The 16,835-nt window shown below is 44.8% G+C and overlaps 1 protein-coding gene across 5 annotated transcripts in view; it reads left to right on the top strand.

Moving 5' to 3' along the window:
- The window catches only part of Flnb (filamin B), a 152,597-nt gene that overhangs the window by 128,002 nt on the left and 7,760 nt on the right, over positions 1-16,835 (top strand). For all 5 annotated transcript variants that reach the window (XM_052734196.1, XM_052734195.1, XM_052734194.1 and 2 more), the window contains 9 exons: positions 486-644; positions 1,650-1,853; positions 2,731-2,883; positions 2,986-3,108; positions 6,134-6,400; positions 6,988-7,125; positions 8,268-8,383; positions 11,278-11,410; positions 15,142-15,318. In XM_052734196.1, the coding sequence (XP_052590156.1) occupies positions 486-644; positions 1,650-1,853; positions 2,731-2,883; positions 2,986-3,108; positions 6,134-6,400; positions 6,988-7,125; positions 8,268-8,383; positions 11,278-11,410; positions 15,142-15,318 (1,470 nt within the window). The remainder of the gene's footprint in view (positions 1-485; positions 645-1,649; positions 1,854-2,730; positions 2,884-2,985; positions 3,109-6,133; positions 6,401-6,987; positions 7,126-8,267; positions 8,384-11,277; positions 11,411-15,141; positions 15,319-16,835) is intronic.

The raw sequence follows: 16,835 nt of genomic DNA, 5'->3' as shown, positions 1-16,835 counted from the left end.
TCTGGCATTTTGTTTGCTGTGCAGAAGCTGTTTAATTTCATGTAATACCATTTGTCAATTTGGGGATTATTTCCCATGCTATTGGAACCCTTTATAAAACTTTTTTCCTATTTCCTCCTGCAGTTCCAAGTTTCTAGTTTCATCTTGAGGTCTTTGGTCCCTTTTGAATTGAATTTTGAGCAGAGTGAGAGATTGATATTTAGTTTCATTCTTCTGTATGTCCAAGATTCCTTTAAAAGTTAGTTCATGAATATTTGCAGCTCAGGTTCCTTCCAGCTTCTTGTCTTCCTTTGAATCAGTCATAACCACCCATCATCCTCCTACATTGATCGTGAAACACTTATTGTCAGAGGCACATGTTTATTGTATACCTGTGGATAATAGATTCTTGACTGCTCATCTCTAAGTGCCGTGTGGACTATGTGCTCTGGACAGCTGGAACTTAGCTAGCACATGTGATAGGAGCTGTGTTGGCTTTTTTTCAGATGACAGCAGACGCTGCTCACAAGTGAAGCTAGGATCAGCTGCCGACTTCCTTCTGGACATCAGTGAGACTGACCTCAGCACACTGACAGCCAGTATTAAGGCCCCATCTGGACGTGACGAGCCCTGTCTACTGAAGAGGCTGCCCAACAACCACATTGGTGAGCTTTGGACTGCCTGCATGGTGGGGGTAAGCAGGGACTCCTCACTCTTCCCTTAGGAAATGGGTAGTACATTGCAGTATGCTACAGTAAACCTGTATGTGTATGCCTCTGCATTTGTGTTAACAACCCTGGATACTGGGTTGTTGCAAAGTAAGGGACTCCTATTTCTAATTTTAAGAATATACTATCATATTAGCTACTTTTCTCATTGGTGTGACAAAATACCCAACAAAAGCAGCTGAAGAAAGGAAAGGTTTGTTTGGACTTAGGATTCAATGGTACAGTCCATCATGGTAGGGTTATGAAAGGTGACAGAGCAAAACAGCTTGTCACATGGTATCTTTGTTAGGGTCTCTATTACTGTGAAGAGACACCATGACTACAGCAACTCTTATAAAGGAAAACATTTAATTGTGGTGGCTCACTTATAGTTCAGAGGTTCAGTCCATTGTCAACATGGCAGGAAACAAGGCAGCATGAAGGCAGACATGGTGCTGGAGAGGAGCTGAGAGTTCTTTCATCTTGATTCACAGGCAACAGGAATTGGTCTGAGATACTGGGTGTGGCTTGAGCATATATGAGAACCTCAAAGCCTGCCTCCACAGGACACACTTTTTCCAAGACCACACCTACTCCAACAAGGCCACACCTCCTAATAGTGCCACTCCCTTTGGAGATCATTTTATTTCAAACCTCCATGAGTGGCATCTGTAGTCAGGAAGCAGAGACAGATGAACACTGGTGCTCAGTTTGACTTACTTTATACAATCCAGAACCCAGCCCATGGGTGCTGCTGCCAACTTTAAGGTTGGTTCTTCCCACCTGAGTTAACCTAATCAAGAAATGCCCTCAACAGACACACGTAGGGTCTTTCTCCTGAATTATTCTATATCCAGTCCAGTTAACCATGAACACATTCTGTCGTAACCATTCTCCTCCCCAACTTCTCCCTCATCCTTTCTCCACCTCCACTTACAAACCTCCACCTGTGTTCTGGTCCAGGTATTTCTTTCATCCCACGAGAGGTTGGTGAACATCTAGTCAGCATCAAGAAGAATGGCAACCACGTGGCCAACAGCCCTGTATCCATTATGGTGGTCCAGTCTGAAATTGGTGATGCGCGCCGTGCCAAAGTCTATGGCCGAGGCCTGTCAGAAGGCCGAACTTTTGAGATGTCTGACTTCATTGTGGACACAAGAGATGCAGGTCTGTGAAGCAGTTTCATGGAAAATGCCTGGAGCTTGTAACAACTGGTTCATCTTTCTGTACTGCCAACTCTTTATCTCTAAACCTTCAGCCTCTGAGATATGAGTGATTCTACCTGAATCACAAGAGTAGGAATTTGTTTTATAGAGAAAAAACTGAGACACATGGGGATTATAACCCCATCTGTTTCTAAGATCCAAACCCAGATCCAAAAGGTCTCATAGGTCCCTGTTCTATTATGTGTACTATATCATTTTCTCAGTTCCCAGGGTCTCCTGGTCTCCTCCTAAGCAGAGGATGTTGGATTAGTTGAGCAGTGCTTTGGGCAAAATAAGGCATACCACTCCCTTCATCTCTCTTTGAGCTGCTTTGAGTTAGATTTGCCTCTCAAGCCATACACATCCCAGTGCCTTGCTCTTCTGTTTTCTTGAGTGGCAGTGGCAGTGGCAGCCACATTGGTGAGCTCTAGACCAAGTTAGAATCCCAGAGCAGAGATTGAAAAATCTCTGCGCTACTCAGTGCTCACTGTTGAGATTTCATGCTGTTGAACTTTTGGGGTCTGATGGAGCTGTTTGTTTTTTGAAAACTCAGATAACCCCTTGAGACAGTACAGGCATTTATTGAGGGGCATATAGTTGCTCAGGACACATGTTCAAATGAGACATTGGTAGATACCTTCAAGGAAGGAGTTGTCTTAAAGCTATGGTCAGCAGATTATCCTGCTAGAGTCTTTAGCTTGCTCCTTTGCCTCCAGCTCACCAAGCTGGATACTTTCTGCTGTTTGGAAATTATTCCAATATCAAGGGTTAGGTATCCCTTCTGCATTCATCACACTCCTCTCTCAGGAGGTGTTTTAGAACAAGCTGCTGTGTTGCAGGTTATGGTGGCATATCCTTGGCAGTAGAAGGACCCAGCAAAGTGGACATCCAGACAGAGGACCTGGAGGATGGTACCTGCAAGGTGTCCTACTTCCCCACTGTGCCTGGGGTCTATATCGTCTCCACCAAATTTGCTGATGAACATGTGCCTGGTATGAGACCCCTCTGCCTTCCCTCTGTCATACTTAGGTTTTTAGTAAATGCCATCCATGCCTCTGTCAAGACTGCTCACAGGGGCCTTCTTGGTCTTGCAGGAAGTCCATTCACTGTGAAGATCAGTGGTGAGGGAAGAGTCAAAGAGAGCATCACTCGGACCAGCCGGGCTCCATCTGTGGCCACAGTTGGCAGTATCTGTGACCTGAACCTAAAGATCCCGGGTGAGTGTGGGGAGCTAGTGGGACAGGGCAGCAGCCAGCACCTTGGGACCAAACACGGGCCTAGAGCACACTGTCCACCTTTGCACTGGGAACATTTTCACTTTACAATTTCTCTTAGTTTTTTTTTTTTTTAAAAAAGGGGGGGGTCTCAATATGTAGCACAGAGTGGCCTCAAACTTGTGGTTCTCCTGCCTCAGCCTCTCCTGTACTAGGGCTACAAGCTAAGGACATCATAATGAGCATTTTGTTTTTCACAGAGGCTCATTTAGGAAAAATGTGCTTACCTCTTACCTTTTTCCTTCCAAATGAAAATAGTTTTGTTGCATTGCCTAAGGGAAACATAGATCTGCTTTTAGATTTACTCTTTGCCAATGAAAATAATGTCAGTGAGAAACATAATTCTACTGATGCCAATATCTGGAAGTATTTAGGAGGTGGAACCTAGCTGCAATTCATCTTTTTTATCCTTAACATGAGAACTAGACCTTTGCTACAAAGCTGGGTGGGCCCCATTGAGCTGCTTCATGGTAAATTGTTTTTCTCAGAGGCTGCATGCACTGTAAGCAGGCCAACAGCCTAGCTAAAATGTGGCTGGGGTCTTTACGTACAGAGAATCCCTGTGTCAGTGAAAGCATCAAGACTCCTCTACCCACAAACTGGCAGGGCCTGTGGAGTTGCACAGACTGGAGAAGGGAAAGATAGGGGAGATATCTACATTGGTAAAGTCTTTGCTGCACAAGTATGAGGACTTGAGTTCTATCTCCAGAACTTACATTTGGGAAAAAAGGAAAACCAGGTGTGATGGTGCCTGTGTATGTGATCCCAGCACTGGGGGTGCAGAGACAGAAGGCCTAGGGCTCACTGACCAGGCAGTGTAGCTAAATTGATCTCAGGCCAGTGAGAAACACTGTCTTAAAAAACAAGGTGGATGGCTCCTACCGAGCAAGACTGTCCTCTGGCCTGTGTGCTCACACACACGAATGTATGCATCCATTCATATGCACCTGAAAACATACACATGCACAAGATGCACATGTCTGATCTTAGGAGGAAGGAGGCTCTTTCCCAGCACTTCACATTCTCTTTTCCCTCCCTTCTTAGCTGTAGTTAGTAGGTTCTTATACATGTACAACATCATAGTCCAGTGTGAATATAGTTAACATCTCATTACTGTAGTCAAGATCACTTTTTTAAAACTGTTATTTGAATGTGATGGCACACAGTTCATGTGCTTCAAGATGGAGGAAGATGGGTGACCAGGACAGGGGTTGCTGGCCAGTGCATTTGGACATGGCCACGCTTTGGTAAACTATCCTCCAGAAATATATCGGATCCTGTTTCTCCGCATCATCTACCAGCAGGAGGCACTCTCATTCATTCTGCTGGGAAACTCTGGTATCACCATTTTAGTCTTGTCTCTTAAGATTACTTATGATGTAGACTTTTCTTTGCTCTCCACTTTTCATTTTGCAAATTACCCGTTGTCTTCTCTTTGTGGACTCTCACTTGAATACTGGTTTCTGAGCAGTGTAAACATCTGTGTTAAGCCTCTTCTGGCTCTTGGTCATTCTTTTCAGTTACTTGATAGCAGAGGAGTCTGCAGGAGACACTCTCCCTCATTTTCCACTCAGTCCCTCTCATCTGTTAGAGTGGGGAGAGTTCATTTGTTCCTGGGGACCCAGGCCACACTGCGTATCTTAGTCACAAAGTAGCATATCTTGACAACTAATAGACATTCACTTCTCCCAGCTCTAGAAGCTGTGCCTCAAATTGAACTAGCATGAGTAGATTCCTTTTTCTGGGTTGCAGATGCCCAACTTGTATGCTCATGTGGTGAAAGGAGAGAGAAGAGCTTGCTGGGGACCTACCTAATGGCACTAAGTCATCATGAGGACTCCACTTAGCCCATTGTATCTGAGTTTTCTCCCGTGTGCCTCTCTAGAGCCATTATTCTGTGGAGTAGAGTTTGCCAGAGGAATTTGGCAGAGGCATGGATATTGGGTCCATAGCATGGCATGACCACTCCTCAACCTCTCTTCCTTTCTCTGTCCATAGGATACAGAATCATGAACTGCTACACGGTGCAGTTTTATTTGGGCTCTAGGTGATGGCAACATCCATTGCCACCCACTTGTCTCCTCCGTGCCAGTGCAGGCACAGTTGTCTGTGTGACGTGAGCAGCTTATAACAGACATGATTGCTTCCTGGTGCTTGTAACCCAAGGCATTGCTTTTCTGAGAGTGTGGCCTCTTGACCTCTGTTTGCTGACAGCTTTGCTCAAGCATGGTTCCTCCTTTGCCATTGAGACTGGCATGTGTTCACTTTGTCTCTGGATGCATTTGACCTTGCTGCCTGGAAGAAGCACCGAAGCTTGACAATAAGAGATGAAGGCTCTTTGGGCCAGTCAGAGGGCCCAGTGGCCAAGGGTACCTGCTGCTAAGCCTGATGACCTAAGTTGGATTCCCTGGGCCCACATGTTGGAAGGAAAGAAACAACTGCAAGTTGTCCTCTGACTTCTACATGTATATTGCGGCACATGTGCTCATATACATACAATATATACACATACATACATACACAATACATATATTATTTAAACTGTAAGAGAGAGAGATAGGAAGGCTATTGTGTTTTCTACCTTCTCTCTATAGAGAAGAACTTGTCTATGCATGACAGATGACATGTCACTTTTTCATAGAAACACATGGGTTTTATTACATACTGTACCTTCCAGCATAGGTCCTAGTTTGAAGTTGCCATGTAGAGGTAACTGGGCTCCAGCCAGGAAAGCTGTTGACATATCTAAATGGGACAGGAAGCTTTAGTGTCCCCTAGAAGGCTATCAGTACTGGTAGGGCCTGCCCTTCATGCTGGCCACAGGAGGGCAGGCCTCTAGCCCGAAAGGGAGTCCAAACACCTCACACCTCTGGGCTGCACCTGCCTCACCCTTTTCTGCTTGCCCTATGTGCTCTGCCTGGCCCCAGGCCATTGCCCTAACTCTCTTCTCCCAACTTTCTACTCTCAGAAATCAACAGCAGTGACATGTCTGCCCACGTCACCAGCCCCTCTGGCCATGTCACCGAGGCAGAGATTGTGCCTGTGGGGAAGAACTCCCACTGTGTCCGATTTGTGCCCCAAGAGATGGGCGTTCACACAGTCAGTGTGAAGTACCATGGACAACATGTAACAGGAAGCCCTTTCCAGTTCACCGTGGGGCCCCTTGGTGAAGGGGGTGCCCACAAGGTTCAAGCAGGAGGCCCTGGCCTGGAGAGGGGAGAAGCAGGCATCCCAGGTAAGAATTTGGGAAAGGTCTTAACTAGCAACAAGTAAGTTTACACTGTATCCATAGCTCTAAAGAGATAAATTCCAGTGGGTGGCTATAAGGGACATTCCTTATTCAAAGCTTTTAAAGCTAAGATTAGGAATTGCTTACCTACACAAAGCCAGACGGACTTAGACAGATTTTTCTGAGTCTAACATTAGTGTACATTAAGTCTCTTAAGAGGAGAGCAGTAACTATTTCCAGTGCATTTCTTAAGAACTGGTGTTCTGTGTAACACACTAGAATGCTGCAAAACTAATTTGAGGGGTCCGCTCCTGCCATGGCTACTGTGAGAAGAAGTATGGGGGAATCTGAACACTCATCCTCTTCTGGTTTGGTTTGGTTTGAGTGTATTCCCTGCTGCCACATTCCACATGAACTTCATGATTGTCGGGGGTGCTTCAGAAACTGCAATGATGGCCTTTGCCTGGGACCTGCTTGGGGCTGGGGCAGAAGGAAAGTGCTGGCAAGAGTCTGGACCTGTGCTGCTGGCTGAGCTAGAAGAGGGGCAGGGGCTATCAGGCTCTCTCACTAACCGGGTGTTTCTTTGCTCTCAGCCGAGTTCAGCATCTGGACCCGGGAAGCAGGTGCTGGAGGCCTCTCCATTGCTGTGGAGGGCCCTAGCAAGGCCGAGATTACATTTGATGACCATAAAAATGGGTCATGTGGTGTGTCTTATATTGCCCAAGAACCTGGTATGTACTCAAGGGTTGACTTAGGATGTTTTTCTTGCTTGGAGATGGTTTAGTTGCCAGGATCATAAATTTATCAAGTTAGGTCAACAGGCATTTGCGCGTGGGGGCACATGGGAAAGCCTTCTAGAACTTCAAATGTAGAAAACAGGCCTCCAAGAGATGAGGGTCCTTGTTCTTTCTCATCATCTCTTGTCTTTTACTGGTGGTCTCTGCTTGCTTCTTTCAAATGCTTCATTCTACCAGTCAGCCAGCCATTCTGCCTGCAGGGGACCTGTAGCTGGTTTGGCTACTCTAAGAGAGTGGCCTTGACATCTGAGAACCCAGGCTTTGTCACCTTCTGTGTGCCTGAGACCCTTTGGACATCTGATAAAACCTGTCCTCAAGATAGTTTTTTGGCGTACACAACATAAAGTACATCAGATCATAAAAGAAATCAATTCTATTTAAGTAACTGTTGTGGGAGACAGGTGTGGTGGCCTGTGCCACCTGGAAGACTGAGGTAAAATGATTGCCATGACTGTGAAACCAGCCAGAATCTTATATAGTGAGCTCCAGGCTGACTTGGGCTGCAAAGTGAACCTTGTCTCAAATAAATAAAACTATATTAAAATATAGTTACCAAATACATGGTAGTGAAATCTACATGACTGTATTAATATGCTAAATTATAATAAAATTTGGTGAAGGTACATTGATCTTAACTGCAAAGTAGTGATGAGTGTAAGTGATAATGTCAAGATAGCTATAATACTTAAAATGGAATGAAAACATCTTGATATATAATGTATAATATTGGTGATAAAAGGTACTTCTCATGTACTCTGTTTTCTAGTTGATATTTCTAATGACAAATCCTTTCAGTTAGAGATTAGTGAAAAAATGGATGCAACTGCTTTTCCTATTCAAGCTCCTGGGTCTCTGAGATCTTATACACAGCCGACCCTGTAGACTCAGGTCAAGAATCTCTGACCTTACCCAACTAAAAAAATCCTACTGTCTTAGTGTTGGCCAGGTGACCCTCTATCGGCCAGTCAACTGTAGCCTTAGGAGTGCTAGTCTCTGAAGACTTTTGAGCCCAGCTTAAGCCAGTGGCCATTATGGAAATACCTTTCTGAAATGGTGGGGCTTTCCTATCCCAACAGGTAACTACGAGGTGTCTATCAAGTTCAACGATGAGCACATTCCTGACAGCCCCTACCTGGTACCCATCATCGCACCCTCAGACGACGCTCGCTGCCTCACTGTTATGAGCCTTCAGGTGAGACGCAAGGAAGCATCCATCTCCTTGGCCACAGGCCGACCAGTGAGGCTCCTGGACTCCTGAGGCCACTTTAACCCTTTGTTGGGTTCTAAACCCTTATTGACAGTTGGCACCCAGATGTTGCCAGTCATAGGGTAGCAGTCCTGTGGCAGGGTCACCTCCTTATGCCCTCAGGACAAAAGACAGTTTGAGGAAGCACAAACTGACTTGATGAACAATACACCTTACCACTCAGGGACAAGTTTGCTTATAAATATTTATTCAAGAGAAACAAAGGAAGCCTGTGAATCATTGGTTAAGGGAGCAGAAGGGCCTTCAGAACAGAACAGATAATGCTCACAGTCTAGTGATTTGTAGCTATGATTGTTGGCTTCCTTTCCCTAAAGTTAACTGCAATTTTTTTTCTTAATTAGGGTGCTTTGTTTATGATAAATGTATGAGGAACTATGCTGAGAACTTTCTCAGTGTTACTTCAGTAAAGCCTTGCAGCACCCTGATAGGCAGCTTCTCTTGACCTAATTTTAAAGATGGTACAGAGTGATTCTAGTGAGGAACCACCTAGTATGAGGTGGCAGAGTGAGATCTCTGTCCCCAAAATCCTGCTCCCCTGTGATTGTGACTGCACTTTGCTTCAGTCTCACCACCACTAATGTGGAGGTACATGAGTGTCCAGTCTACTAGAATGGCAGCAGGTGTACATGCTAACATACACACACACACACAAACAGGGTTACATTATCACCAGGGCCAAATTGAGAATCACTGGAGCTCAAGACACTGAACTTTTTTGAATTAAGAGAAGCAAGTAGGTTGTAGAGTAACACCAGAATACCCAAATTTAGTTTTTAGTTAATGGGGTTTCTAAATAGCTTTAGTTATCCCAGTTCTTAAAAACAAGTATTTTTAGAATTGGTTAAAATCCAGTCTTGCATTTGGAATGTGTCATAGAGCAACTAGTTGCACTTTGGGTTTACATTCAAGAGAGATTCCAATCTTATGCTGGCCGAGAAACTTGGACTGCTGCTAGTTAGAGACCCAGATGGAAGCCACACCAGAATCCCAGTCTACAGATTGATGAGGTCTCAACTGGAGAGCCCCAGAGGTCCTAACTGGTCGCTGTGGTGTAGATGTCTTTCTTGTGTTTCATTTAAAGGCTTCTTAACAGGAGTTTCTTTTGTGGCCGACTTAACTAAAACCTATAGAGGGAGATAAACACAGCATTTGTTGAGGGCAGAGAACTGCCCTCCTGCATCTCGAAGATCTCTTTTCAGATCTTCAGAGGCATTTATCTCCCTCTTGAGGATTAAGCGGCAACAGACTCAGGTAACAAAGATGACTGTTCTCAAAAGCTGGTTCTGAGCGGTCCTCTCCAGCAAACTTCTTCTAAGCCTTCCTGTCACAGTTTGCTCAAAGTATTTCAGTAAGTATGTAGTCACTCCATGCCGAGGGATATGTAAATTATTTTTCAGGGCCTCAGTGGAGGCCTGAACAACATCTGGTACTGGTTAGACGTGAGAAACATGTTTTGTTTTATCTGGCTTTTTAGACTTTGTAGAAAAGTGGAGTTGGCTGGCACTTTGTGGGAAGGAGAGTGTGTAGGGGTGATCTGGAAAATAAAGAATCCTTAAGTTTGTATTATGTCTGCTCTCCCCAGGCTGTAACCTCCAGACAGCAGAGTTCATAGAACTCTCCACATACTCCACATCTCCACAGTGTAGTTTAATAGTCACTAGCCACATGTGGCTGCTGAATTAAGATGCAGCTAGAGAAACTGAATTTTTGTCATATAATTTGAAGTGCTTTAAGTTGATGTGTTTTGACCTGAGGGTAGGGACTAACCCATGGGACATAGTGTTGTTAGAGCCTGCTTGGACCAGTGTTCAACCTCGTCATGGTATTTCTAAAAACATTGTCAGAATCTGCATTTTAATTGTGTTCTGGATGACTCCTTTACATACTAAGTGTGAGTCCTACTGCATCTGAGGAGTGACTGGCTGTTCTAGCAAGTTCAAGCCAAAACTGGAGCATATAAAAACCTTTCCTGGATAGCATGGGCCAATCATAATAAAAAATGTTGCTTTGTTTTAAAGTACCTAGTGCTTAAGCCATTCCTAAGACAAAATGAAAGTGAAGCTGACCCAGGAAAGAACAAAGGCCATACATTTTGGATTTGCATTTTTGTGAAGCAGAGGCAACTTCTAAATACATATTAGTATTTAACAATGTGCTGACATTTTTGGAGTCTTCTCATGTATGGGCCAGGCCCTGGGCTGAGTCTTTATCATAATTTCATGTGCTCTTCATAACAGTTCCCTGAAATAGGGCCAGTTAGTTTGTGCATTTTACAAACAAGGAAATTGAGACTCGGATTTAACAACATTGTTTTATTACTAAGAAAAAGTAGTTATGCAAAGTGCACCCTACTTTATACATGTAGCCCTTTATACTTGTATCAAAAGTGCTGCCCATTCCTGCACTTGAATTAAAAAATAATAACAGAAAAAAAACAAACATAGTATTTGTTTGGCTCATGTCATGAAACCTGTTCCCAGACTCCTAAAAAGGAATCTGATGATGGGGGGCTGCAGGGGGCGTGACGACTTACCTGGAAAGACCTGAGTGTTTTGAACTGGAGTGTCTCAAGTCTCCAATCTCAGAACCATCTCTCCCACCCTGAATGTTTTTAGTATAAGCGTGCAGTGTGTGTTTCTGTTTACTAGTAGAAATGTGGAAGCATCAGCAGCCCAGTTTCATTGCCAAGTGTTGTTTGGGAGAGTATTCTGAGCCTACAACATGAGAATTCCCTCCTGGAACCCTACCTTGGGTCAGTGTGTGTGCTTCTGAGCAGTAACACCAATTGCCATTTATTAATTTATTTATTAAATTCTCAGGAATCAGGATTAAAAGTTAACCAGCCAGCGTCCTTTGCTATAAGGTTGAATGGTGCAAAAGGAAAGATTGATGCAAAGGTGCATAGTCCCTCAGGAGCGGTGGAAGAATGCCACGTGTCTGAACTAGAGCCAGGTAAGCATCAGGGCTGGCATGGGGGGTCTCAACATCAGTGTTTCCAGTAGAACTTCCTACCACTGTGCCTCCTGGGGCAGGACTCTCCAGCCATCATACTGCCAGAGTCCTCAAGTCCTTTCTGCTGCTGCTAGACATCATTCATAAAATAAGGTAGACACATTGCCAGGAATACAGAGACTCTTGTCTTGTGACATTAGTGCCCTTCTTCTCTCCTTTCTTTAAACAAATTCTCCTTTATTTTCTGTTACTTTTATCAGATTCCTTTTACATGACAGTCACAATTTTCAATTGTACTTTAACAAAACCATACAGTTTTATTGTATTGTTGACTTTATGGCATGAGTAAGGATATTTTATCTTCCTCCAAGAGAATCTAGGTCTCTAGGGCTTGATACCTCAGATTTATGGGGCTCTCTGTTGTCAGTCAACTTTAAAGAGGCTACTTGTCAATGAACGTTTAATTGGGCAGGAAGGTAAACGTTAGAGATTTGGCAGGAAGGTAAAGCTAGTTAATATACAATTCTATCCTCAAAACACTACTCATGGTAATACGTACCTATTAATCTTGATATTTGAAAAACTGAAGCAAGAAAACTTCAAGTTCAAGGCCAGCCTGGGCTACATAGTAAGGCTCTATCTCAAAACAAAAATAAAAACAAACAAACAAAAAACAGTTTTTAAAAAAAGCAACTAGTGGTTGGAGAGATGGCTCAGAGGTTAAGAGCACTGGCTGCTCTTCTGGAGGTCCTGAGTTCAATTCCCAATAACCACATGGTGACTCACAACCATCTATAATGAGTTCTGGTACCCTCTTTTGGCCTGCAGGCATACATGCAGGCAGAGCACTGTATACATAATAAATAAATAAATAAATAAATAAATAAATAAATAAATGTTTGTTTTTTTTTTTTAAAAAGCAACTAGTTCTAGCCAAAATTAGTCAGAATGAGGCAAAAACCTGCAGATTGGAGACATCCCTAAGTGATACCATAGGAAAACCAAGAAGCAGATGGTAGGGATGTGAGTAGAGGCGAGACACTTTTTGCTTTCACAAGGTCAGGAGGGCTTCATTCAATATGACCTTTGATGACACCTACTGCTGTTGGGCATTTGCTGTGTGCTCACCTGCATCCAATGAAGATGGAAATCTAGAGCATAAGTGAACAGCTGAAGGACCCCACCCCACACCCCCACACAGGGCTCCCTCCTGGATCACGCACAAACCATACCCACACGCCCGTTTTCACAGAGAGATCCTTTATTAAGTGGGGAAGAAAAGATAAAGTGGCTGCTTTCTGACTTAGGCAGAAAAACTACAGCAAATGACCTTGCAGATATAATTTTTAAGTAAAGGAAAAAAGGGAAGATCTATGTTAGAATGGGGTAAGATGTGGTAGTGTATTTTGATTGTGCATGTTAATTAGGTAAACAAAAGCAGGCTTTTGATTGCTGGACTTTGGTACTCATCCTCACGAATGAGTCTGACATAAAGTGTCCCAATAAGGTAGTAGACCTTGATAGCTAGCTTTAGGGATGTAATCTATGATTTACAAGGAGAGGGAAGGGGGAGGGCAAGGCCTGCTAGTGCCATGTTTGCCAGGCCTGCTATGGACCTTTAACAGCTAAACGTTTCTCTCCTTCTGAAACAAATGTTGGGAGAGGGGTACCTTGACCATATCTTGGCTAGCATTAGGCCGCGTTATAGAGAATGTGTTAGAACATCTGGCTGGCAAATTGAGCCGCTGCCCTTGAGGAAGCAGAATGAAACAGCAGCCCCAAAGGTACAGATCCTTAGCACTTGGTGACCACTTGGCCCTAGGGTTTGAGAGTGAATTTTGAAAGGCAGCGTGTAAGGACGAGGGAAATGGTTCACTTAGTAAAGTACAAGCATAGGGACCTGAGTTTGATTCCACCAGGCACACAGCTGTGATGGGTTGGGAGTGGGGAGCAGAGATAGGAGGGTTTTGCTTGCCAGCCAGTCTAACCACATTAGTGAGCTCCAGGTTCAGTAAAAGAACCTATCTCAAAAAAATGAGATGAAGAGTCACTGAAGAAGATACCCAGTGTCAACCTCTAGCCTCCAGACCACACACACAGATGTGGTGTTCTGGGTGCATGGGTACAAAGGTGCCCATACAGTTAGCAGAACTGAGGATACCTGGCTAGAGGGGCACAGGAGTTGATCAGGGTCTCTTTCTTACTTGGAGTGTCAGATAATCAGGTGGTGGTGTTTATTAGTGTTGGGGATCTCTCCTGGAGCTGCCCTTTCCAAACCCCACCCTCAGCTGCCCTCTCCAAACCCCGCACCTGAAAAATACTCAGTAACCGGGGATCCAATACTTATCAACTAGATGTCCATGGCATTGAGCTCAGCAGCAATTGAAATTTGTCCTTGGCCCAGGCAGCCTCTGTAGTCCCAGTGGTATCTAAGATCATTACTGGCATGCCATAGTTGGGGTGTTATTCATTACAATTATAGAATTCCCATCTCAACACATGTAATAATGAGGCCCAATGATTCATATAACTGCCGAGTTCAGAGTCTGGTAAATTTTGACAGTCACTAGTGGGCATTCTCAAGGTTCCCAAAGATTTTTTTGTTGTTGTTGTGCTTTGTTTGCTTTGCTTTGTTTTATTTTTTTGAAATCAGAGCCTCTCTGTGTAACCCCGGCTGGCCTGGAATTCATATATCCCAGAGTCACTTTATACCCATTATCTTCCTGCCTCGGCTCCCCACTGCACCCCATTATGTAACATCAGGCCCAATGTGCCCTTACTCTTCCTTCATTTCATGGCTTCTTTGTGGCAAGATGGTTACAGCAGCACCTGCTGTTTCATTTTTATACCATATCAGTCAAGAGGCAAGAAATCTATAAGTCTCTAGCAGGCCCCTCCTCCTGTCTCAATGTACTGGACACATGCCCATTCCTGAGTCACTTCCTATGACTAAAGAAATGAATTGATTTACCTTGGGGAAAGAATTTTCCCCATCCTGTTAAAGACCACATCTGGACATTGGGGTGGGGTTCACTTCCCCTGAAACATTTTGGCTTTAAGGAAGGAGGGTGGGCACTCAGTTGGGAAATGCTTGGGGAAGTGCAGTACTGAAAGATATGGATAGGTAGGTCTGTCTAGAACATTCCTTTGTGGAGAGTACCAGAGAAACAAAAGTGAGTCTGGGTAGAGCATTGATGGCCACGGGTTCTTAAGGAGTTCATGGAAGCAGAGACTAACTGGTTCAAAGAAGCCACATGCTATGGCGTGCAAGGCCAATCTAGGCACTCATCTGTTGAGAGATGATCTTGACACATGTGGTGACCCAGAACAGAACAGCCTGACTGTTTCTGTTGCTGACACTTGCTTTTCTCAAGCTTAATTACAGAGCCTTAATGCCAGTTGGAACTGTATTTTTCCCTTCAAGGAGCCAAATAGGGAAACATGGTGAGAAGTGAGCTTTTCATAAAGAGCAGATTGTGAAGCAGGGGCCTCAGTGTTCTGATGAATGTTCTGAATTGGAGATTCAAAACATTTCCCAAAGGACTGATTAGGGAGACACAAGTAAGTCTAACTGGTCTTGAAATCTGTGTGTTAGCTTCCAGGCACCCAGCAGAACAGAGTCTTTAAATGATTCAACACTAGCCAGCTCAGGTTGACTTGCAATTCTGTGTCCTCACTTAACTCCAGGCTGCTTACCACCCACATTTACCTTGTGTCTCTTCTCCTTCTAGATAAGTATGCTGTTCGCTTCATCCCACATGAGAATGGCATCCACACAATCGATGTTAAGTTCAATGGAAGCCACGTGGTTGGGAGCCCTTTCAAAGTGCGTGTTGGAGAGCCTGGCCAAGCAGGGAATCCTGCTCTAGTGTCAGCCTATGGTGCTGGGCTCGAAGGGGGCACCACAGGTAAAAAACACTGCTTTCCTTGTTACTCGTGAAGCTCTAGAGCAATGCTGGGGTAGACATCTTTAGCCCCTGGCGGCCTTCTGTGCTCTCTCCTTGGGAAAATGCAGGTGTGCACTTGGGTGGACTTTGGAAACCCATTATTTAAACCAGGATAAATCCAGAGCAAGGCCTGTATTGTCACACCTCATTACTGTTTATTGTAGCCCAGATGTCTTTCTTCAACAAGTTCCTCAGCCTTAGGGGCAAGATGGTGACAGCCCAGTGTCATTAATTTTGAGGGGGTTTTTTTGCACAGAATTTGTGGTGCAACTCCTGGGCTTACAGGCAGCCTGCTCCCAGCCTCTCAGAAATACACTGAAGCAGCCTGAGCTCTCACACGGCCTGTCTCCTTGTATCCTCTGTTCACTGCAGATGAGGTGAAAAGGCTGACGGTGCAGGAGTTCTCATTTTCTAGATCTGTTCTCCCTCCTATAGGTGTGAACATTACTAGCCAGTCGCCAAGTCACAGAGACTTTCCCACTTGCTGCCTGTCCCTGGGCTGACATGGTGCTGAGTGGCCAGTTCGACAACATAGTTGATTCCTTAACAGACAAATTCCCAACTCAACTTTAATTTTGTGGAAGTTACCTCACTGAAAGGGTAACTCACCTTTTCACTGAGCATCGGAAAGATCTTTCTGTATGATCTTTTCTACTTGCTGATTGAAATAACTTGAACCAAAAGCCACTTATGTGGTCAGCTTGAGATAGGCCTCAGCTCTGTCTATCATATCAGCACTAGGGATAATAAGGACTCTGTCCTTGTAAGCATCTGTAGAGGAAGTCCACAGTGTGGACTCAACAGGATACCACTTCTATTTGCTGTTACTTGAAGCTTCTTGGGAAGATCCTGGTTTCTCAATGCCCCCTTGGTCTTCCTGTCCCCTGCCATGCTGTGCGTTGGGACAGAATAGATTGTATCCCCAAGCACTAAAGATGGTTTGCTATAGTGACAGTAAACCCAGCCCTGGAGTGAGTGCCTCCTAAGTGGTAGAGGAGCCCTGCCCAACTTAGGAGTGGCCAGTAGATTGGCATGCTGCCGAGAGGTCTGGCCAAAACAGTGTCCTCCATAAAAACACCCCCTCAGTGGCATCAGTCCTGCCAGATGCCCTTGGCACTCCCAGCCTGACTCCCTCCTTCACTCTGAGCAGGTACCTTGCCCTTGGATAAGATCTACTTGCAGATTGGAGAGTGAGACAAAGTGATCCCACACTCTCTGGAGCCACTCAGCTAGGAGGTCATAGAACCCAGGGTGTCAGCCCCAGGTCTGTGGTCTTGAAGTCTGGGCCCCTCCTAGATGTAGAGCAGACAGCAGGCCTTGGCCTTGCCCACAGCAGCCTCAGAGCCTGCCATTCCAGCCAGAAGCCATCCAATCCCCTGCTGGCTGCTGCTGTCACCACTTTCCACTGCTTCCTCTTGGTATTTCTCACCCTTTTGGAGCTCAGATATCAGGCTGTGCTCTGGTAGTGTGGCTGCCAA

Source organism: Peromyscus californicus, unplaced genomic scaffold (assembly GCF_007827085.1).
Source record: "Peromyscus californicus insignis strain IS unplaced genomic scaffold, ASM782708v3 Scaffold_12__1_contigs__length_115047231, whole genome shotgun sequence".
In the NCBI taxonomy this organism is placed as follows: Eukaryota; Metazoa; Chordata; class Mammalia; order Rodentia; family Cricetidae; genus Peromyscus; species Peromyscus californicus.
The sequence above is the reverse complement of the archived record's forward strand: the minus strand, read 5'-3'. Positions and strand labels throughout refer to the sequence as shown.